The sequence below is a fragment of the Cryptomeria japonica genome, chromosome 8 (assembly GCF_030272615.1).
Source record: "Cryptomeria japonica chromosome 8, Sugi_1.0, whole genome shotgun sequence".
Taxonomy (NCBI): Eukaryota; Viridiplantae; Streptophyta; class Pinopsida; order Cupressales; family Cupressaceae; genus Cryptomeria; species Cryptomeria japonica.
In genome coordinates, this window is record NC_081412.1 from 154,190,441 (window position 1) to 154,215,296 (window position 24,856).

The 24,856-nt window shown below is 34.5% G+C and overlaps 2 protein-coding genes and 1 long non-coding RNA gene across 6 annotated transcripts; all 3 read left to right on the forward strand.

Moving 5' to 3' along the window:
* Positions 1–4,651: 4,651 nt before the first annotated feature.
* On the forward strand, positions 4,652–12,378 carry LOC131042554 (uncharacterized). Its single transcript, XR_009358743.1, has 4 exons — positions 4,652–5,089; positions 5,414–5,504; positions 7,629–7,713; positions 12,344–12,378. It is a non-coding gene; the product is annotated as an uncharacterized LOC131042554 (long non-coding RNA).
* Positions 12,379–12,412: 34 nt separating this feature from the next.
* Positions 12,413–14,748, forward strand: LOC131042543 (replication protein A 70 kDa DNA-binding subunit A-like). Its single transcript, XM_059210234.1, has 3 exons — positions 12,413–12,457; positions 12,860–13,137; positions 13,239–14,748. The coding sequence occupies exons 1-3, from the start codon at positions 12,413–12,415 to the stop codon at positions 14,746–14,748; spliced, it is 1,833 nt and encodes a 610-aa protein (XP_059066217.1).
* Positions 14,749–17,764: 3,016 nt separating this feature from the next.
* LOC131042542 (uncharacterized) lies at positions 17,765–24,611 on the forward strand. Of its 4 annotated transcripts, XM_059209493.1 has the most exons (7): positions 17,765–22,574; positions 22,682–22,756; positions 22,965–23,696; positions 23,982–24,037; positions 24,197–24,284; positions 24,391–24,460; positions 24,541–24,611. In XM_059209493.1, exon 1 carries the CDS (start codon positions 17,795–17,797, stop codon positions 21,914–21,916), a length of 4,122 nt encoding a protein of 1,373 aa, XP_059065476.1. In that variant the 5' UTR covers positions 17,765–17,794; the 3' UTR covers positions 21,917–22,574; positions 22,682–22,756; positions 22,965–23,696; positions 23,982–24,037; positions 24,197–24,284; positions 24,391–24,460; positions 24,541–24,611. The 4 variants fall into 4 exon arrangements, with proteins under 4 accessions (XP_059065476.1, XP_059065474.1, XP_059065475.1 ...); XM_059209491.1 differs by having other exon boundaries at positions 17,765–23,320; positions 23,603–23,696; XM_059209492.1 differs by having other exon boundaries at positions 22,682–23,696.
* The last annotated feature ends 245 nt before the right edge of the window (positions 24,612–24,856 follow it).

Here is a 24,856-nt window from a genome sequence, read left to right on the forward strand (position 1 = left end):
TATGATTACATGATTCCAGTAATGTTCACCTAGGGATCTTAGATAGAGTTTCATTCCTCCACACTATAAGGTGTAATTCTCCTTAGAGAACTTAGGACCCTCCTTATGCATCATCTTGGATCTTTCCTTAAGTTGATTAAGCTTCTTCTGATTCTAAGGACCTGAAGCTCTGATACCAATTGTTAGTCCCAACCAGTGCTGAGAGGGGAGGGGTGAATCAACAATTGATCAAATTTTCACGATTAAACTTTTAACTTAAATTTGCATTCATCTAATATCCAACAATAAGCTTAATCACTTAAGTAAAATATGCAAGCATGAAAAGTTGACAGTGACACCAAGAAGTTATCTCGTGGAAACCCAAATGGGAGAAAACCACGGTGTGAGTGGGAACTCATAAAATTTGTACTCTTCTAAAGTACACTTGGTGAGGAGCCATCTGTGTTAGGTGCCACCCAGTTAAGGGATTTTGTTCAAGGTCGGTTAGTTCCTTTACCCTGTTAAAGGTAGTCTGGTTAAAGGACTTAAGAACATCAATTAAGATGTCACCCGGTTAAAGGATTTTACAAAAGGGGTCTATTAAAGTCCACCCGATTAAGGGATTTATCTTGCAGTGGTTAGAAAGCAACATATGGATGATCTGTAGAATTATCTACTGATAGCTTGATTAGATCTCAATATGCATCACAGCCAATCCACACCGGTTGTGTCTTCTCTCCACATCACCGGTTTTCTTTTTACTTCTTCGGCTCTTCACTCAGCCGGTCACCTATCCCTCGACACTGCACTCTGTCAATCCTCTGACCTTTGGCTCTGCACTCTACCGGTTCTCTGTCCTTCGGCTTTGCACTTTGTCAGTTCTTTGTCTCTCGACTCTGCACTTAGTCGATCTACCGCAAACACACTCTATTGTGCTAAAACCTCTTAGCACTTCCTCTCTCTTTGCTCTTCACTTTGGATCGCCTTCAACAAGATCTGCTTGTTGCAAATTTCATGATCAAAACTTTCTGAATGAACTCAAGAACACTATACATTTTCTGCCAACACTTTTAGACGTTCCCCCAATCAAAGAAATCAAGGATTTCAGAAGATTTCAAATTCAAAATCTCCCACTCTTTCTTTGCATGCCTTACAACAATTCTGCCAAGTGTTCAACAAATTCTACCACCGCATGTCCAAAGATAGTAACTTCTGGGTCTTTCTCAGTCAATTAAGTGCGAACCAGAAAATCCGCAGGTAATAATGCTTGACAACATGATAACTGAAGTTGAACTTACCGACATGTGATTTGGCATAGCAACAAGCTCACCAACTCATCTTTTACCACTGCAAATAAATAATGGATCACCGCTCCGAGATTTATGGTGATCACCTGTCTTCCTTCTATCATACTGGTGTACCAGTATGGCACTTCACTTCTATATTACCGGTTCATCCTTTGATTGCCGGTTTGTTGTGCTAGCATCAAGTCTCTTCCCCTGTTAGCCAATGAGGTTCCGGTTTGCATACAACTTCAATTTTTCTTGCTTGAGTCACCTTTTGTGACTTCATCATCATTAGAGTGACTGATCTTCCTGAATGATAGACTGCTTGGCTTAGTCTATCTTTCCTTGAGCTGATTGAACTTTTTGTCATTCGTTACCAATGTTGTTTCCATGTGTTTGTAAGTCATCACTTTTGCTTACTGAAAAACATCACTCTACTTATACCACTTCACTAGTTAGTGGCTTCATCAGCAAGTGTTGGACATCAATGACAAATCTTTGTGCATATACCAGTTTTCTGGATTGACCGGTTTTGTCAATTTACAAACAATCTACTTCATCCCATTTTAGATCAAAATGCAATTATTCCCAAATCTCTCTAATCTTCCAAAACCTTTTAAAAAAATTCCCCCAAAATTCCTCTTTTCTCCCAACAATGCACCACACAAATAATTAAAAAGCGCACACCAAAAATGGGCAAACCCCACTTACAGCCAATTCACAAATCAAACAAAAAGTGGAAATCATTTTATAGATACATTATGAAGGCAAGACAATTTTTCCACATTATTCAAAATTCAAATTACAGATCGCCTTAGAGGAAGCTAATCCACTAAGAAGGACCTTTATATCAATCTTCATAATACATAGTGAGAGTACTCCTCTAGATAGCACTACAACATTTAGACTAATTCATAGTTTAGAGTTGAGAAAGAGCTTAGATTGAAATGCCTATATTCAAAACAATGCTTAGAAATGTCAACAAGTGAGTTTGTATTTCCTAATATTTTAATAAATAAGAAGTAAACGACCACAAATATGCATTAAGATGGACCCATCAATAATAACTGACCGAATACACATTAAAACTTAGACCTACATTCAAATTCACATAGTCAAATTATGTTATATTAACTTAGTCCTTTAGACAACACTTTGATCATCAAGTGTAACATTTAAGATCAACTCGCAGCAATGGTGCCTACTCCCTTCTTATTTCAAGCTGTAATAAAACATTAATTATAGCAAAACAAAATAAAGCATTAGAAATAGCACCCAATTTCAAACTTCCACTTTATTGTGGAAAACTTGAGACTCCTCTAATTCACTTTTTCAGACTCGTGCTTTATAAACAGAGTTTTAAGAATTTCAGATGAATTCCCCCAAACAATTTCATTGCCAAAGATGTTCTAGAAATAATAAGCAGATGATTACAGTTACCAATCTCAAAAACAAGAATCTTAGAAACTGAGGGATTGCTTAAAATCTATAGTACATTGATTCAAATTCAAACATACGTCGAAATAAATAAACACACTGGTATCATATTGCTAAGAAATCTCCTCATTCTCCGTGCACACAAAAAGAAAACTTAGCATTATAGATCGTTACAACTGATTGGCTTGGTTTTATAAATTGAAGATTATCGACAAACTGGGTACCACTTGATGGAAGTAGAGCTTGTTCATAAATCTTACTTGGAAATATATATATATATATATACATACATACATATACACATGTGTATATGTATATATACACACATATATATATACACACATATATATATAAATATATGTGTATATGTATATACACATATATACATACATACATATATACATATGCATATATATAGATACATGTGTATATATACATGTATGTATATATACATACATGTGTATGTATACATGTATGTATAGATGTGTGTGTGTATGTATATATCTGTATATGTGTGTATATATATATATATATATATATATATATATATATATATATATATATATATATATATAGTAATAAACTTTTATACTCATCCTAGGCACACAATTTCAAAGTTTTAGTGCTAAAGTCTACATTTAATGACCAATTTAAACTTTAAACTTGAGTCAACTTGACCACGAGTAAATTTTAAATTGTAAATATGAAGGTAAAAATATAAGCTAAGAAACAAATCTTGATTATTAATGATTATAATTTGATCTAGTAATAAAAATTAGTAATATAATTATTTAAAATTATTTGAAAAAGAATTAAATTTTATGTCCAAGAATCAATGAAAAATTAGAATTCATAAAAGCATCAAATAAATTTAAATCATATCCATGTACTACAAATATATATGTATATATATGAATATGTGTATATGTATATATGTATGTATATGTGTATATGTGTATATATACATATACACATACATACATATATACATATATACATATACATATGTGTGTGTGTATATATGAATATGTGTATATGTATATATGTATATATGTATGTATGTGTATATGTATATATACACATATACACATATACATACATATATACATATACACATATTCATATATATACATAAATACATATATACATATATATTTGTAGTACATGGATATGATTTAAATTGATTTGATGCTTTTACGAATTTTAATTTTTCATTGATTCTTAGACATAAAATTTAATTCTTTTTCAAATAATTTTAAATAATTATATTACTAATTTTTGTTACTAGATCAAATTATAATCATTAATATCCAAGATTTGTTTCTTAGCTTAGATTTTTACCTTCATATTTACAATTTAAAATTTACTCGTGGTCAAGTTGACTCAAGTTTAAAGTTTAAATTGATCATTAAATGTAGACTTTAGCACTAAAACTTTGAAATTGTGTGCCTAGGATGAGTATAAAAGTTTATTACTCCTAGGTCATTATTAATCATGGAGAACCACCCATTATCATAATATCCAAATCACCCACTTGTAGCCTTGGGAATTTTCAAATTTGCTCTTACTTGGTACCACATATAACACAATACTACTATAAACACCTAAAATTACCTATTCACCACCCCTTCCAATCCCACGTCTAATGTTGAATTCAAGCATCACATTCAATATTATCTATGTTATTCCATCTTTCATAGACATTGTTGTAATTGGCATTGGTGCCTCATCATCTAAGTTGGTGCTTAATTTTTGTATTAGGGGATTGGTGTCTCTTAAATAATGTAAGTTGTAAATTCAACTGAGATAGTTTGTCTCGTGTATCTATATTGTATTGTTTAGTAGTTTTTTTAGTGTTTAAATTTTTTAAATTTAATAGTTAGCATAAAAGTGGTATGTTTTGTGTAGACAATGACAATTATATTATATATTTAAGCCGATAGGCTTTTTGTATGGGGGTTTCCTTGCCGGGAAAGTGTCAGCCATCCGGAAAAGCCATCGGGAAAAAAGGCGGGTTATAGTTCGCTTGTCGGAAAGTTGCCGCTTGCTTGTTAAGCCGATATTTATTTGACCGGACACACATTCATAAATACCATTTATTACTGGCAGTTGGAAACATTACTTCGCATGTTGCAAACTCGAAGGGTTTATTTCGCCGGGCATCAACTGGGCAATGGCATTTATTTCACGTGTTGTCTTCGTAACCCCTGTACACTGCAGGTGCAGGCCAGTTCATCATTTCCTGATGTAACAATTAAGAAGCACGGAGTAGGGATTTAGCTCGTATTGTTTTTTGTTTAGCTCAATTTGAAGCAAGCCCTTGCATGGTGTTCTCACAGCATACATTTCTTCGAAAAGCTCAAACAGATTGAAGAAGGTACATACAGGTAACTTAAAAAATTTATTCTCCCTTCATTCGCAAGCAAGTTTTTGTTTGTCTTCCTGCATTTCATCAACGAAACCCTGCAATTACGGTTTTTACTTTCCATGATTAAAGGCGCAGTGTTGTCTCAGATTTCGTTTTGTAGATTTATAACAATTAGGAAAATAAATTGTAATGTTTCCCCTCATACGCAGGTAACTAGAATCTGTTTTTTTAATGCATTTTGTCTGCGAAACCCTGCAACTAGAATCAGGATAAAACATTGAGCACATTAAATGTTGTTGTATTGTCTTAACTTTCTTCTTCTGTTTGTGTTTGCTGGCGTCAGTACGCTCAAGCCCTTTACCAGACTCTATACGTCGCCAGCTTCATCGACAACTACCGACAGGAGCTCGCTACATACCCTGCTTTGACTACAGGTTACGTTCATTGTTTCTCTGATATCATTGCCAGAGCTTAATTTCCTGCAAATCTACAAGTTTGATTATAATATGTGTGCATTTATATTCAACTTTGAGTCCGAATTCTGGGTTATGTTGAATCTATAATCCGCCCAATTCGTTCATGTTAGACTTTGTTGTGCAGAAATCTTTCTACTCCAAGATTTAGAAACAGAGTATATATATTGTGATCCTTGTCTTCTACAATTTCGCCATTTGGATCCTTCGTTTGAAAATTTGTTTAAAGCATGAAATCTTTAGAGGGTGACTTATTTTTAATTGAGGTTTGAGTGGATTCAAAGAGCCGGACAATTCTTTCCTCGCCACATAAAGTTGGAATAGTTCTATGATTAACAGCAGATTCTGTGGCTCTTCCAGTACATAACATGTCTTATGGAGATCTGAATATGCGGTTTTGCCATAGTTTTAGGTTTATGTTTATTCCATTCAATTAGATTTTAATACCAGACAAGTTTTCTGTGGATTTGAATTTTGGGTTTTACCGTAACTTATGTTTATTGTTTGCCTGATATCATTGCTAGAGCTTAATTTCCTGCAAATCTACAAGTTTGATTATAATATGTGTGCATTTATATTCAATTTTGAGTCCGAATTCTGAGTTATGTTGAATCTATAATCCGCCCAATTCGTTCATGTTAGACTTTGTTGTGCAGAAGTCTTTCTAGTCCAAGATTTAGAAACACAATATATATATTGTGATCCTTGTCTTCTACAATTTCGGCATTTGGATCCTTAGTTTGAAAATTTGTTTAAAGCACGAAATCTTTAGAGGGTGACTTATTTTTAATTGAGGTTTGAGTGGATTCAAAGAGCCGGAGAATTCTTTCCTCGCCACATAAAGTTGGAATAGTTCTATGATTTACAGCAGATTCTGTGGCTCTTCCAGTACATAACATGTCTTGTGGAGATCTGCATATGGGGTTTTGCCATAGTTTTAGGTTTATGTTTATTCCATTCAATTAACTTTTAATACCAGACAAGTTTTCTGTGGATTTGAATTTTGGGTTTTACCGTAACTTATGTTTTATTTTTTTATATCATACCATTCAAGTAGGCTTTCAATGCTAAACATCTGTTATGATAATTTGAATTTGGGGCTTTGCTACAATTTTGCATTTAGTTTTCATCAGCTCAAGTATCAATATCTAACATGCCTTTAGGATTTGAATTTTGGGCTTTGCTATACTTTTGCATTCAGCTTCATTCCAGTCAATTGAGCTTTACAATATCACACGTGTCTTCCACAGATTTGAATTTTGGGGTTTTCTATAATTTTTCATTTAAGTTAATTCCATTCAACTAGGTTTTCTGTAACCACTATAGATAGACTTTCAACATAACCGACAAGTGATCTCCCACCAAGGATCTCCTATGCACAACAATAGAAGAATTTAATCAAGAATACTATATTTCTTCTATATATAAAGATTGTATTTTAATTCATCAATGCAATACTGTGCTTATCAGCAGTGTTGTTTGACAAAGCAAGCTAATGTAGTTGTGAAGTACAACAGATGTAATGCAATTGATTTTGAATTGTGATTATCAATAGTATTGTTTGTAGAAGCAAGCTAATGTCTACATTTTAGCATTATTTCATATTGTAAACAAATCACAAGTTGTTTGGATAGTAGAATAGTGACAATGTAGAGTTTGAACTATAGATCATGGAAGAGCAAAATGAAGAAATTCATAAAACTAAAAATAGTCATAGAGCTAAACTTATGAAATCGAACGACTGATCTAATAGAGCTAGAAAAAGAAATAGAAACAAGAAAATCGGTCACCATACCTACCAATGTCATACAAAATGTGTTAGCAGAGACGAGGCACATGAACTATTTGTTGAATGCCATAAGGTTTTCTCATCGATTTTTAACAATAAAAAAAACAAAAATAACTAGCATTTACTGTTTATTCATTATATTTTTTCTGGCATTCTAAAAATTTATTGTTAAAAATTAGCTGATAAATCCTTCCAAAAAATTAAAAGAATTTCTTTGTGTTTTATTCATTACACAACATTCAAAAAACAAATGGTGTGCCTTGTCTCTACTAACACAGTTTGTATAATGTGTGTAGGTACACAACAAGTACAAGCAATATACAATATTACTAGGATTCATGCTTGAGGAAATACTTTTTGAACACATATCTTTGGCTATAGGTATGGTCGCTGCTTTTCTTTTTCCTATTCCTTCATTAACCTCTAGAACAATGCAAAAAACAATTTTAAGCACCCATTGAGGTGCATTTTCTATTCTTATCTCCAATTTTCGCTAACTAGAGAGACGTCAAAGCTATAAACAGTTGGTGCTTTTATTTCTACATAATCCGAATGTTGGTTATCCCATTCTTCATTATAGACTCTTAAAGATTCTAGCTGCACATGGAAAGCTGGTTGTCCCACCACCTGCATAACTAGTTTGTATTTAGTAGCCAGAACGGATAAACAAGTAGTCTTAAGAAGTCCACTGGAAACCAATCTCCCTGAGAACATTTCAATCTATATACAAAAAATCAACCTTAGAAAATGTATTTTCTATGTTCAAGGTTGAAATCATTCCAATTTTCCAGAGTAGTCTCTTTCCAGTTTCTGATATATTTTAAATTTGAAAACTGCAAATACACAATGAAAATTGCCATACCCATGTTGTATTGCTCGCCCAAGTTTCTAACTCAATATAATTGAACACTTTTTGCAATGGATCTTATCATAAATTAACATGGACTTGATTTCACTATGATTTATTCAAGTCCAAAACTTTTAATTACTCAACCATTGAGTTTTCCTATATCAGTAAATGATATAGTACACAGTGCAAGACTGGCAAGCCGAAGTCATAAAGTTTACTGATGTAGTGCACAGTGCAAGACTGGCAAACCAAAGCCATACAGTTAAAAACAAGATCTGGACTCTTAGAAACTTGGACCTAATACCATGCACCTCTGACAGTCAATCAATTTAGTTAAGGTGTGGAAACATAAATTTATATTTCATTTCTTTGCCATATAGATGACTCAAATAATTTTATAGGAATTATGTGCAACCACCTTCCTTCTCTTGTTGAAAGATTTGCCTGGGAGGTGCAGCATGAGAATCTCCAAACACAACTCCACAAGTCATGACAGATCCAGATATTGATTCAAGAACAACTTTTCAATCAACTCCATCCTCTTCTTCGAATATGAAAATTACTACCACCAAGAAGGTAATTTAATTCACTCAAATAAGAAAATGGCATCCAAGCATCATCTATTGCCGCCTCGCTTGTAAAATCTAATACTGCAACCCAAGAAAATAAGAAGAGTAAATGACAGATTTTTAATTGTTAGTCAAGAACTTTTGTTTACAACTTCGAATAATATAATGCAACGATTACTATATAAATTGACCTCAGAAGCTACTGTCAGCTTAAATGAATAAAATTTGCAATTATGAATGTGTATGTGTGAGCATACCTTAAATAGCTACACATTTTAAGTTTTGGGATTTATTTTTCATTAGCACCATGAAAAATATAACAAGCCAATTAAAAGGCAAAAAATTTACCTTCAATTTGCACAAACTAATAGGGAAGAGCTGAACCAAAAACATAATAATATCAATCTATCAAGCTTTGAATTATACACAATGTTTCTAAATAAATTTATTCAACCTAAATGCATGGTACCTATTAGAATGCCTAGCTTTATAATTCCATATACTAAAGAATTTGTAAGCTGTTTTAAGAGTGGGGCAAACAATGAACAGTTTCAAGAATAAGTGATGCTACAGGTAAAGCTAAAAGTTTAGAAACCTAAAAATGGTATGACGTCAAAACTACCTCTGAAAATAGCCAATGCTTAAAGATGAAGAGATCAATGCTTTTGGAGGGAAGAAAACATATCTGGTAATACAGATGATAGAACATAGTTAAATTTAGAGATATTTGTCAAACTCAAAGACATCCAAATATAATTGTTTTCCCCACACATATTTACAGGATTCGCTGAATCAAAAGCACACTTAAGACATTGGTGTGGGGCTTAAATCGCTGAGTTCAAAGCTCCTTAGGACTAAAAAGAATTAGTAAACTTCAAGATTGGTATGGCGGTTGCACATGGCGGGCTACAGATTTCCAGATCTGGTGACTGCAAACCCTAAACTGCAATACGTCTGATAATTACTACTACATAATTTAAGTGTTTCACATTCACGAAAAAGCAAAATAAAAATGCAAACGAGCGAATTAAACCGATGTTTTTGGGTTTTCTTTAGGTTTGCTGCAATTTCACCCACTGATACGACATGCATTTATTCAACCTAAATGCATGGTACCTATTAGAATGCCTAGCTTTATAATTCCATATACTAAAGAATTTGTAAGTTGTTTTAAGAGTGGGGCAAACAATGAACAGTTTCAAGAATAAGTGATGCTACAGGTAAAGCTAAAAGTTTAGAAACCTAAAAATGGTATGACGTCAAAACTACCTCTGAAAATAGCCAATGCTTAAAGATGAAGAGATCAATGCTTTTGGAGGGAAGAAAACATATCTGGTAATACAGATGATAGAACATAGTTAAATTTAGAGATATTTGTCAAACTCAAAGACATCCAAATATAATTGTTTTCCCCACACATATTTACAGGATTCGCTGAATCAAAAGCACACTTAAGACATTGGTGTGGGGCTTAAATCGCTGAGTTCAAAGCTCCTTAGGACTAAAAAGAATTAGTAAACTTCAAGATTGGTATGGCGGTTGCACATGGCGGGCTACAGATTTCCAGATCTGGTGACTGCAAACCCTAAACTGCAATACGTCTGATAATTACTACTACATAATTTAAGTGTTTCACATTCACGAAAAAGCAAAATAAAAATGCAAACGAGCGAATTAAACCGATGTTTTTGGGTTTTCTTTAGGTTTGCTGCAATTTCACCCACTGATACGACATGGGTTTAAACCATAGCAAGCAAAATGGCATTGTGCAGTTACCTTCTCTTCTGTAAACTGCAACAAAATAACCAACAGGGATGTACCCCAATGTTATTAACAAGTTTTAATACAGGGTCTCCATGAAGGCAACAGACTTCCATGAACTATTCTATCACCCAACAAATTAATATACTCTACTGTGATAATAAAATCTGTATGGTTCTGTTTAACATCCCTGTATAAGAGGCAAATTTAAAACATGCATGTTTAGTAAATTTTTGAAATTGCATAGCTTGCAGATACCTTTGTTCTTACGATTTTATCGATGGCTAAATCCGCCACTATTGCCCTGTGGTTTAACTTCTATGCCAATTTTCTCATACTTTGATTATTATTTTATTTCGTTTGACGATGGTTATCTTGATACTTATGACTGTTAAGCTCACTAAATTTTAGAGAAGCACTCAGTACCACAGAACTTAAACATGATAATAGGTCACTAAGATGGTAAGATGACATCATATTTCAATTCTTCTACATTGTTTTGACATAAGCTTTTTAATGGTTATTCAAGTCGGTTACGTCCCTCTCAACTAAAAAAGTAAAGCTTGCGATAAACCAATCTGATAGAACATCCAATGCAGAGTCAATTCATTGTTTGTGAAACCCAAAGCTCATACACAATCTTTTTTGAAATATTTGTGTACCTTTTTTTTGCAAATTCACAGTCTACATTGAGGTGGTGTATACATTTCTTACCTTACAATGTAACGGCTATTAGAAAGTGCCCTTAAGACTGATATCTCCCTTAGTGTGCTGACAGAAACTCCCTCATCATTATTCTCGATCTTGAGCTTCTTAAGCGCAAAAAACTGACCTGTGTTAATGTCCTTCACTTTGTATACCTTACCATAAGTTCCTTCTCCAATTGCTCAATCTTCTCCAAGTTCTCGTAAACTTCCATTTTCTTTTCCTTCTTAGAAATGGCCATGACTCCGAAGATTGCAGGTTTTAAATTGTGAAAATCTGCTTAAGTTAAAGCATGAAGGAATATTTCTATAGAAGAAGAATGGACAAGGAATTAAGAGTTTTAGGATTTGCCACTTATACCTCTGTAATGTTGAACCGTATGTCTTCCAGTGAAAAAAAAATACAGAATATCAAAAGGCACACTTATTGACCATTTAATTTTAAATTCGGACAGCATTGCATGTCTTAAGATTTGTGAATTAATTATACCCATCGATCGCTACGAAACTGGCCCTGCAACTAAATACTCTGAACATCGTACATTTAGGGAGCTATGGAATAAATTTAACTTTGTTCGCATTTAATGTGCATCCTTAAATAGCTCGCAACACCAAATACAAAATTCATTCTACTTCATTAATTTCATCTGATGTAGCTTATCACGTCGGAATATAATTGTTTTTTTCACGCATATTTAGAGAATTCATCGAATCAAAAAACACACTTGAGACAAATATGCTATACTAATGTGCCATAAATACATCACGAAGTAACCAACACGGATGTAGTCAACTAAACCTAAATATTGAACATTTGTGCATATATAAGTAATTAGAAATTTACTGGAGTCTAAAAAGCATTTATTGTATCTATGCAGCACTTGTTTTATCACTGATTAGAGCGTCTTCTATTTTTCCTTTCACTAAAACTCTTTGAAAGCAGACAAACCTATTCCAAGTATTCTTGATAAGAGCTTGTCTTCAAACTATACATATACATTGCTGATTGTAACTTTGAAATTTCATTGCGATCTCGTTGGACTGCAGATTTTCTCTTGATCCCAAGTACAATATGAGTTGTGCTGACCGTTAAAATATATTCGCTTGTTTTAATTGTTGTGACATAGACTCACTATTTCACCGTTCAAAACCCCATTCCTCATCCCTCAAACACAGTGGCCACCATGTCATCTCCGATGGCCTCTCCTGCTGCCTCGCAACAACCTTCTACAGAAACTTCGGTGAGCTTGTTTATACATTTGTTTTCTCTTATTCATCTTATTTACAAAGATTATATCTCTATTTGTTCTTTTATTTTCCGTAGACTTCTCATCCATCAATGCAAGTGCATATACCAACATGTGTCGCTGCTTGAACTATTTTTTTGCACCTGTTTACGTATTTATATATATAAATAGATTGAAACAGATGTTCTCTACATTGTCCTTGTGCATTTGTATGCTCCAATACATCAATCTATAATCTGTCCATGCACACAAAAAAAAACCTGTAAACAAAAACACACATAGCTAGTAATACAAATTGGAAGCTTAAACAAAAAAAGGGCTGTCATGCCCATGCCAATGCGTATGAATGTACATGACCTTGTGTATCTATTTGGTTGTCTTCTATTATCCTTGTAGGAAGTGGAACAACATCTACAATTGACCCCACATGCACTGCTCTGCATCAACGCTGGGGATGATGTCCCCTCTCCACTGCTTCAGCTTTTGTCTTTTGAAAAATTGATAGACGATGAAAATGACAATGCCCGATATAAGGTTGTTTTGTCTGATGCCACACACATGCAATTGGCGATCCTCCCACCTAAGTATAGTGGTTTGCTGCTTTCAGAGACATTAAAGATTGGCACTATCCTATCATTGACAGCCTATGCTTGTAGAAATGTTTGGAACTCAAGGTATGGCCCTCTATATGTTATGTTGGTTTCTTCTTGCCTTTTCAAATCCCCCTTTCCACACTATCCAGCTTATTCAACCTCTTATTTTGCTCTTTTTACAGGACTATAATAATATTCAGCCTTGCTGTCAAATTTACCAATTCTCCATTGCTTGGGAAACCTAGATATCTGTTTAAAGAGCAAGAACAACAAATGTTGGGTCGAGACGCACCTGCCACAACTAAACGATCCCTTAAATTTGGAATTCACCTCCCACCTGTGCAGCACGAATCTTCTGTTAATATCAGCCCGATTAAAGCCTTGAACCCCTTCCAAAATAAATGGACAATAAAGGGGCGTGTGACAAACAAGAGGAAGATGCATCAATACAGTACACCAAAGTCCACTGGCCAAGTATTTAGCTTTGACATGATAGATAGTGAAGGTACTGAAATTAGGATAACTTGCTTTGGCGATGTAGCAGAAATGCATTATCATAGGGTTGAACCAGGAACATATTATACTGTGTCAAAAGGTTGCGTTAAAGAAGCTAACACTAAATGGAATAAGCTTAACAGCCATCTTGAGATAACTTTGGACAACAATTCAATATTGAAGCGTTGTGATGATGTTGTTGAATGTGAAGCAAATAATTCTCAATTCACACCAATCAATGAAATTACATACTGCACCAACAACACTTTAGTTGATGTTATTGGTATTGTAGTTGCTGTTGGAGAACCCTCATTAATTCGCAGGAAGGATGGAAGCGAAGTAACAAAGAGAATTGTAAAAATAAATGATGCCTCAGCTTTTACTATCGATGTTAACTTATGGGGAGAAACATGGCAAGGGCTAGGTGAAGATTTGAAGAGCATGCACACAACCCAAGCAGCTGTTGTCCTTGCAGTCAGAAATGCTCGTGTTGGTTATTTCAATGGAAAGGTGGTCAACACAACCACAGCAACAACCCTAAATATAAACCCTTCTATACCTGAAACAGAGACACTTATGTCAAGAGGAAAGATTTCAGATGCCCTTCTACCGCAATCATGTGTTGCTGGCCAGCTTAACTCACAGTACAGTAGAATGACAATCACAGCTGTTTTAGAGCGTACAAGTGTTCTCTCTGAAACAGTTGAAACTACTATTAGGGCTGTTGTGAGAATCATTAAAACTGATTCTTTTTGCTATCCAGCCTGCCCTTTGAAATTTAATGGAAAAGAATGTAAAAAGAAATGCACCCAGCAAAGTGATAATCAATGGTTTTGTTCAAGATGTCAAACTGCTGTGCCAGAATGCAATTACAAATACTTATTGCAGATGAAGCTCCAAGATCATACAGGGGCTCTTTGGGCTACTGCCTTTGACGAGGTTGGCACAAATATACTGCAAATATCTGCCAAGGAGCTTTACATGCTGCAGTACGATTTGACTACACAAAAAACGCCTCAGTCCATTATCAAGCATGTCCTTTTGTCTTCCTTTGTTTTCACACTCTCTATTACAACAGACATGTACAATTCAGAACCCAGGCTCAAAGCAACGATAACCAAAGTTGCCAGAATTGATTACCAGACTGAAAATGCTCTTTTGCTTGCAGAGATTGCTCAAATGACTACAACTGCATAGTTCCAAACCAATTGGATAGTGATGCTTTCCACGTGCCTTTTGATCTTCATACAATATATAGCTTGTTCCTAGTTTTTAGTGGTCATTGACAAACAGAACTAAATTATCAGTCATTGTCTATATCGACACTATCTAAAGTACTTTTTGGCCTGCCTAGGACTTTTGGATTTTGACATTGCTTTTGTTCTGTCATGCTACCAATCATACAAAAAAAAATCAAATGCAGTTTCCCTTCTTTCCAGCTTATTATCTTAGATCCTTTTGTACCTTTTTATGTTATGTCATTATTGAACAACCATGTTTGCCAAAAACACTTATTTTTTATAACTATATTTATACTATGCTGTACAAATATGATAAGAAACAAACCATACAGATTACACATTGACGCAAACATTAAAACAAGAACCAATAGCTCCAACCTATGTTGTTTTAACACATTTCCTGATCTCAAAATCATGATTTCTATATTGTACTATTTCACCACGCTTTCCCTGCCCATTTCACATTATAATCTGCAATGTCAATATCTTGTACAATGTTGTTTTATGTTTATTGTTATTATATATTCAAAGCATTTTGTTGACCTGTCTCTTTCTTTTATTGTAATATTTTGAATCCTTTTAGATACGTTTTGATACTTGGTCCAGACACACTTATGCTTCTCATTAATGTTGAACTGTAAATTACAATGCAAGTTTTGACCTTCCAACAGCTTTCATATTCTTCTTTGTATTCATTCAATTTATGTAAATGTTTGTTGCCTTGTATGTTCTCTCCAATATTTACCGCCATGCATAAAGATAAATATCTCCATTTATGTATCACGATATACAAAGATACATATAGATTTCTATGTGCATTTACATATATTTCCATACACATACATGCATACATATGGTCCTCCACAGCTGCATACTCACATACATACAACCATATATGCATCTCTATACATGTACATACAAAGGAAGGCATTCACAACAGATATATATACACATGAACAATCTTATATATCTTGAAAGTTATGTGCCTGCATACATAAGTAAATCCATCTGCAACATCTTTTTTATGTGCATGTATGCACCACTGCATAAATGATTGTATGTATGTTCTTGTGCTTCTGTATAGAAATACATACGCATGTATGTGTATATCATGAAAATTGGTATATACATTTATAAAGAAAAACCATACAAGCACATTGTGACATAGCTGCAAAGTGCCACACACCTATAAACATGTTCACACAAAGGAAGCCACTCACGGTGAATAGATATGAACATACACAACATTGTGTCTCTTGAAAGTTATGTACCTACATATGTAAGTAACCTTGTCTCTAGCCATATTCTTTTATGTGCATACATGTCTCAATGCATGTATACTTATCTGTATGGTCATGTGCTTCAACTTTGTGCAAAAATATTTAACATGTACAATTCAAAGATTGCATCGAACAGAAGTTTCAAATGTAACTATATAGATTGCAACATAGACACTATCTTTACCGGTTCTTTCTTGCACACTCAATATCTTGTACAATGTTCTTTTATGTTTATTGTTATTATATATTCAAAGCATTTTCTTGACCTGTCTCTTTCTTTTATTGTAATATTTTGAATCCTTTTAGATACGTTTTGATACTTGGTCCAGACACACTTATGCATCTCATTAATGTTGAACTGTAAATTAAAATGCAAGTTTTGAGCTTCCAACAACTTTCGTATTCTTCTTTGTATTCATTCAATTTATGTAAATGTTTGTTGCCTTATATGTTCTCTCCAATATTTTACTGCCATCCATAAAGATAAATATCCCCATTTATGTATCACGATATACAAAGATACATATAGATTTCTATGTGCATTTACATATATTTCCATACACGTACATGCATACATATGGTCCTCCACAGCTGCATACTCACATACATACAACCATATATGCATCTCTATACATGTACATACAAAGGAAGGCATTCAGAACAGATATATATACACATGAACAATCTTATATATCTTGAAAGTTATGTGCCTGCATACACAAGTAAATCCATCTGCAACATCTTTTTTATGTGCATGTATGCACCACTGCATAAATGATTGTATGTATGTGCTTGTGCTTCTGTATAGAAATATGTACACATGTATGTGTATATCATGAAAATTGGTATATACATTTATAAAGGAAAACCATACAAACACATTTTGACATAGCTGCAAAGTACCACACACCTATAAACATGCTCACACAAAGGAAGCCACTCACGGTGCATAGATATCAACATACACAACATTGTGTCTCTTCAAAGTTATGTACCTACATATGTAAGGAACCTTGTCTCTAGGCATATTCTTTTATGTGCATACATGTCTCAATGCATGTACAGTTACCTGTATGGTCATGTGCTTAATCTTTGTGCAAAAGTATTTAACATGTGCAATTAAAAGATTGCATCAAACAGAAGTTTCAAATGTAACTATATAGATTACACCATAGACACTATCTTTACCGGTTGTTTCTTGCACACTCAACATCTTATATGCTGCGTTCATTTAAATTCTCTTAAATATTAATGCAGAACACACCACAAGGATGCAATCTTAGGAAAGCGAAAAAAAGAGAACAGAATTGTCGCTATTATGCACAACATAGAGAACAAATCTCTAAAAAGCGTCGCCTGGAGCGAATGAAACACAAAATGCTCTTGCCTACACCTCCACCATGCAACACCCCACAGATGATCAATTTAGATTCGCCTATTTTGAATCAAAGCCTTCCTTTCTCATTTGGCCAGACCAGTATTGTATCAGAGCAAATAGAACAACCTTCATTTCATAGTAGCAAGCTACAACAGAAACATCTAACACAAAACAGGCAACCTCTACACCATCAGACAATATTGCAGCCTGCAACAACACAACAATGCACAACAAATTGTTTCTCTTCTGTGCAGTACATTCAAGCATTGCAAGCCTTCCGCCATCACATTGATTCGCTGTCCATGCTTCAAACATGTAGTATTTGTAAGGAAAGATATATTGGAATGCTGCTATGCAGGAACCAACAACCCATTATTTGTTCAAGATGCTTTTCTGAAAATGGTGTTCATCGTTTCTCCTTGGCAAATAACTTAGACCCAGGTGAGCAACCTGTTGTCTTAAAAAAACTTACCCAAGTAGAAGAGATGCTTATAGCTAGGGTTGCTCCTCTTTTGCAAGTCAGACATGGAAAAGGTGGCCAATACAAATATTCTGGTCACACAATAAGTTTCCCCCAAGATATTTCAGAAATTGCAAAGCTTTTGCCACGAAGACTAAAAGACCTTGAAGTTCTTATTGTCCATCGAAGTAATATACAAGGCACAAAATATGATTGTTATGTGAATAAATTCCATGTTATGGATGCATTGAGCTATAAAATACAACATGACCAGTACTATAATGATGTTGTCATAGACTTTGATGCTGTCAACCTGCTTCCTAATACTACAACAGATATATCAAATATGCTACGCTCTTTAGAAGAGCATACTAATGTAACAGGTATTCCACCAACAGAAGACCTCCTGGACAATTACAATGAATATGATGCAAATATGTCATCATCTTTTGTTCCAAAACTGCCTCCTCCACCCCGCGAACTAGATACAGTTAAGAGAACCTTGCAGTTAGATGTTGATACTAATAATAATATCCCTTGGCCTGAAATAAACTTGTCTCCGATAAATGAATATAATACAATAGGCTTGTTAGGCATGGCATTCCCAACCCTTTTCCCATCTGGAGTTGCACTTCCACTACAGCCACGTATCAAGCATGTTTATTTACATGAATATGCTCTCCACTTACTTAGATATGCTGATCAAAGATTTGGGCAGCATGTTAGATTCCGGTATTATATTTACAATCTAATTATGAGACATCGTTCGCAACAATCTGCAGCTATCTTCATTAAAACTAATTTGGGAGAGTCTGTCCCAACCACTATCGAAGCACTCCATGGACGATTGCAAAACACTCCTGATGATCAGCTGCCTAACCAATTGTTGCGCTTTGGCGCAACTCTTCGAGGCACCCGTGCATATTGGCGTAAATCTAGAAAAGAGCTCGCTGCAATGATCTCCCAATTGGGGCCCCCAACACTGTTCTTTACATTAAGTTCAGCTGATACCAAATGGCCTGATTTGCATAGGCTCTTCTCTGAAAATGATGGCCAAACCACACAGTTTACAAGAAAACAACTTACAGACCATGTGATCTGCAATCCACATATAACAGCATTATACCTTCACAACAGATTTGCAATATTTCGTGAAGAAATTATTCAAAAGTTGTTCCAAGCAAAGGATCATTGGTATAGGTATGAATGGCAACATCGAGGCTCAGCCCATATTCATGGCTTCTTATGGCTCCCTGGAGCACCAAATATGGAGACCATTAATTGGACAGATGATAATGAGGTGCAAATGGCAAAAACTTTCTTCGACCAATATGTTTCTGCTTGGAACCCTCGCATTGCAGCAGACCGCATGAATGCAATGCCGTACACTGCAATGGATGACCCTTGCCTAGCTGATACAAAAAAAATCTTCACCATGGATGCTGCATTGGATTATGAAGCATTGCTTAATACTTTACAGAGACACACAAAATGTACAGAACAAACATGCCTCAAGAAAAAAGGTCCCACATTTGAATGTCGTTACAAAGCTCCATGGGTTCAACAAGAGATGTCTACATTGACAGTTGACAATGACAACAACCCATGCTATAAACCTGCAAGGAATGATGATCGTTTAAATATTCATAATCCTTGGATGCTTTCACTATGGAGGGCTAATATCGATTGTCAACCAGTCACTTCAAAAAAAGCTGTCCTCCAATACATTTCAAAGTATGCTTCAAAATCAGAAAACAAATCGCAATCCTATATTGAAATGCTGAAAACAATACTAAATACAAGTAAATCTGAAGATAGCATTTTATTAACATATCAGAAATTTATGATGGGCATAGTAGTAGACCGTGATATCAGTGCACAAGAAACTTGCCATATGTTACAGAAATTGCCTCTTCTAAGTTGTAGCCGACAATTTGTCTCTCTAAATGTTGGCAGAAAAATACTGCACCGTGTCATAAAATCAGATAATGGAGCTGACCTTTCCACAACTTATATCCATGCTTATATGCAGCACCCTTTTGAATTAAATGCAACAAATTTGCTACAATCAGCACAAGGGTTTTCCTATAATTCTCAACGCAAAAAAACAAAATGGCACATCAGGGATAAAAAAGCAATTGTGACTGTATATCCTCAGTTTACAGAGCCTCCAAATGAAGATACCAATCAGTTTGAGATTTTTTGTTTGTCTGAATTGCTGCTATACAAACCATTCCGTGACATCCCAACTGAAATAGGAGCTTCAAAGGAACAAATTATAAAAAATTGGAAAAACTTTAAAAAGACAAATTACAACCGTTTGGGAAATCAACAAATTATAGATGATTGCACCCTTCCAAACGAAGATGACAGTGACAATAATGGTTCCCAACATCAAGATGATACAAATCTGTACGAGTGGGAGCAGCTCTCACAAATGGGAGCTTCAAATAACTTTGTCCAGAATGATCTGCAAATGCTAGGCCGTCGTGATTACGATATTAGCCACTTTTGGGGAGCAACTGTTGTGGTTGATCAACTAGACTCCACTGCCCTTCAGTTCATACCTACAAGCAAGCTAAAATCCCAACACACTAGCATGCAAATCTCCAGCCAAGACACAAAAAAAAACCAGCTATCGCCTCAGCAAAAAGTTGCGCTCAACATCATTCTACAACATCATAATAATCAATCTGCAACAACACCTTTACGAATGATTGTTCAAGGCACTGCTGGCACTGGTAAATCATTTTTAATAGATTGTATTAGAAGAGAATTAAACATATCTCCACCTATGGCGGAAAACCCATTACTTGTTTTAGCACCAACAGGAGTTGCTGCTTTTAATATACAAGCGACAACAATCCATGCAGGGTTGCGCATACCTATAAGAGAAATGCATCCTTTGACAGGGCAATCATTAATGACATTGCAAGAGCAATTGAAACATATCAAATATATTCTGATAGACGAAATGAGCTTTTTGGGCCCGAAACTACTACTTAAGATAGATAACCGTTTACGCCAAGCATTCCCTAACAAACAACATGACATCTTTGGTGGCATGTCCATGATTCTTGTTGGTGATCTTGCTCAGCTTCCCCCTGTTATGGATAAACCTATATATGCTTCACACTCTACAGCCCTCAGTTTATGGCATTCTTTTACTATTGTCATAACATTGGACACTATTTTCCGCCAGCAAGGTGCATCTATAAGACAACAACAATTCAGAGCACTTCTTCACAACTTAAGAAACGCTCAAGCACTCCAACATGATTGGCAGTTTCTAATGTGCCAGACAAATGCAACATTAACTATTCAACAAAAGAAAGATTTCAACTCTTCAATCCACTTGTTTGCAACAAATGAATCTGCACGCTTGCATAACAGGAAAATGCTCAAAGAATTAAATTTGCCTGTCGCTCTAAGTTTAGCTAAAATTGCTAAGCAAACAAATACTGAATATGACACCAATGAACAGCTACCATTGGAAGTATTACTTTCTATTGATCAGCAAGTGATGTTAATAGCTAACTTGTGGATCAAAGTTGGCCTTGTTAATGGTGCTATTGGTCTCATAAAACAAATTGTATATGAAAACAATACAAAACCACCAGACTTACCAAAATATGTGGTTGTCCAATTCAATGATTATAATGGTCCTCCATGGGATATAGCACATCCAAAAGATATACCCATTTTGCCAATAACGCGAGGTAGGCGTACGCAAGTGCCTTTAACAATGTCTTGGGCCATCACTATTCACAAATCCCAAGGTCTTACATTAGATACAGCTACCATTGACATAGGTAATACTGAAAAGCAAGGCCTCACATTCACAGCTATTTCCAGAGTCAAGACAATTGATGGAATACGGATCGAACCACCATTCTCTTTTGAAAGGTTTTCCAAACTGCAAAATAATCCTTACACAACCATTAGAAAGAAAGAAGAAACTCGTTTGCAGCTACTCTCTGCGCAAACAGATATCTATTCACCTTAAAAACTTTTGCTCCAAAACCATCTTTCTTACATTCCACTACTTTCAACAAGGTAATTACAATTTTACATTGTCATACCTCTTCACAACATGCACTTTCTTAATCGTCCCTCATACTAACTCTTTTTCCCTCGCTGTTCATTTTAGATTTCATTCATTCTAAGACATCCTCCATGCTGCATTGAACACCACACACAAGCCTTCCTATCTATACACGCTTCAATAATTGTCTACAGATATCTCAGGTATAATACAGCTGCAATGCATTGCGCATTCACATTGCTCACTCCTCCAACATATACAGCTATCTCAGGTATGATATGTCACTTTTATTGCTTAGAATGTACTCTATTAACAAACTTTTATACTAATCAATGTCAATTATACAAAGTTATACACAATAAAAACAATGCTATGCTTAGTATGTTCTTTTTGACTGCAAAACATCTGTTCCTCACCCCATAATTAAATTTCTAAGTATTTTAACACTAAAATGAATATATTTCTAATCAGTTTAAAACTTTATACAACTCGAGCATTTGTAACAGCTTTTATCAATCTCATTGTTAGAGGAACTATATATTATACCTCTGATAAGTTTTGTTACAAAAGTGTCTCTTCAATTCAAAAGTTACTGCAACAACACAAGCAACTCTCCCAGGTATGATATTTACATTTTTTTGGCTTCAAGCATACTTTATTGACACCTTTTATTGCTCTAACATTGCTCTCTGTCACTTTTAACTAACTTCCCTCCTTGTGCGCCAGCTACAGTACATTGCCTCTCCAGTGCAAACCTTCTCAATCAAACATTCAGTCTAAATTTCCTACTGCAAATTGAAGGTATGCATACCTACCCAACACATATAGTTTACATTCTCTTCTTTTTATGTGGCCATGTAATTCTTTCAAGGCATATTCTAACAAATCTTCAAATAAAATCAATTAATAAACAAACTTCTCTTTACCATGCCACTTCAGTTGTTTTGGCACATAAATTGTATATATGTTAAATTTAAGAAACTAATTCTATTGCTTCTTTTTGTTGTAGAGATACATATTAACAAAGAACCACATACCCATGCTTGGACACTTCTCACTTTTCAAGTTAGCACTGGTTGTAGCTAAAAAGTCTTCTCAATGTCAATTATACAAAGTTATACACAAAAAAAACAATGCTATGCTTACTCTGTTCTTTTTCCCTACAAAACATCAACTTTCTAACTCTTTTAAAACTAAAATGAATATATTTCTAATCAGTTTTAAACTTTACACTACTCAAACATTTCTAGCAGCTTTTATTAATCTCGTTCTTAGAGCATCTATGTATTGTCCTCTGATAGCTTTTCTTACAAAAATGTTTCTTCCATTCAAAACTGACTGCTGCAACATAAACAACTCACCCAGGTATGACATAACAATCCTATGCTTAGTCTGTTTTTTTCCTTTTTTTTTTTTATATGCAAAGATAGAAGAGAGAGAAATAATAGTATCTAAGTTTCTATATATGCTATGAAACATTTGTTTCAATCTATACCACTATTAAGCTCCATCTCACAATATCAGAAATATGTATCTGTACAATTTCACAGTTAAATAGAAGACGACATAAAACTTGTGGATGACTGCATCTTTCCCTCTCATCTGAAACTTTTGTTTTACAAATACTTTCCACATGTGATTTCAAAGAAAGGATGCAAGGCCCGCAACACATCAGGCAACCTGAGCCAATCTCAAAGCCTCCAATTTCCATATACCAGTTTTCAGGATTAGACCATACCAGGTAACACCTTATAATAGAAAACCATAGCCCAATTTTCTATTTACAATGCAAATGCATTATTGTAACTTCTTAATTATTAAAACCTTCTCATACGTTATTTGATTAGAATTTATGTTTCATAATGTACATTTCTACTTTTTGAATGATAAAAGATTCTTTTCCTGCTAATGCATATCAACATACAAAGTTATTATTACAAGATTCACATATGTTCTTTTATTACAAATTATGTTTCATACTGTACATTGGCACTTTCTGAGTAACTAAATATTCTTTCCCTGCCAGAGCATGTCAACATATGAAGGTGACTTGGTGGCAAAATGCTACTTTACAAAGCACAAGTTAGTACCGGATGCATTCCATGCAACCCTGAAGAGAAACATACAGATACAATTACCTTTCTAACTCTTTTAACACTAAAATGAATATATTTCTAATCAGTTTTAAACTTTACACTGCTTAAACATTTCTAACAGCTTTTATTATTCTCATTCTTACAGCACCTGTGTATTATCCTCTAATGACTTTAGTTACAAAACTCTCTATTCCATTCAAAAGTCACTACTGCAACATTAACAACTCACCCAGGTATGACATTAACTTCCCTTTGTCACGCCACTTCAGTTCTTTTAGCACATGAATTGTATATATGTTGAATTTAAGAAACTAACCATATTTCTTCTTTTTGTTGTAGAGATACATATTAACAGACAACAACATACCCATGATTGCACTCCATGTCGATTACAACCAAACATTTTCTGGTCATATCTAAATTTATACTTTATATCTGCTTTCCAACTTTACCAAATTAAACCTTTTGACATGCCTTTCTTCAATGCAGGTAAAACCTTTGACCGACCACACTAAATCACCTTTCCTATTTCACCAATATCCATTCATTTTGTTCCCCATATTTTAGGTCATATTCCTTTTGGTTTCTTAAAATAATTCACATTTGACCATTATAGCTATTGACCACTTCTCCCATTCTTTATTCTAATGTTTTATCTCCTCATTGCAAACAGATTTAAATATCTCGAATCTATCACTGTGTTGCCCTTGCAAAAATTGCAGACAACAAACAAAAAAAATTAGGGTGTTTTCAAACTTCACTGCATTCCAGATTTATGACACTAATCAGGTCAGTTACAAAGTTA

Excerpts from the sequence above, each read along its gene's own strand:
- LOC131042543 (XM_059210234.1), top strand. The coding sequence starts at position 12,413 with ATGGCCTCTCCTGCTGCCTCGCAACAACCTTCTACAGAAACTTCG. Across the intron at positions 12,458-12,859 it reads AACCTTCTACAGAAACTTCG|GAAGTGGAACAACATCTACA; the intron begins GTGAGCTTGTTT and ends TTATCCTTGTAG. Across the intron at positions 13,138-13,238 it reads AGAAATGTTTGGAACTCAAG|GACTATAATAATATTCAGCC; the intron begins GTATGGCCCTCT and ends CTCTTTTTACAG.
- LOC131042542 (XM_059209490.1), top strand. The coding sequence starts at position 17,795 with ATGCTGCTATGCAGGAACCAACAACCCATTATTTGTTCAAGATGCTTT.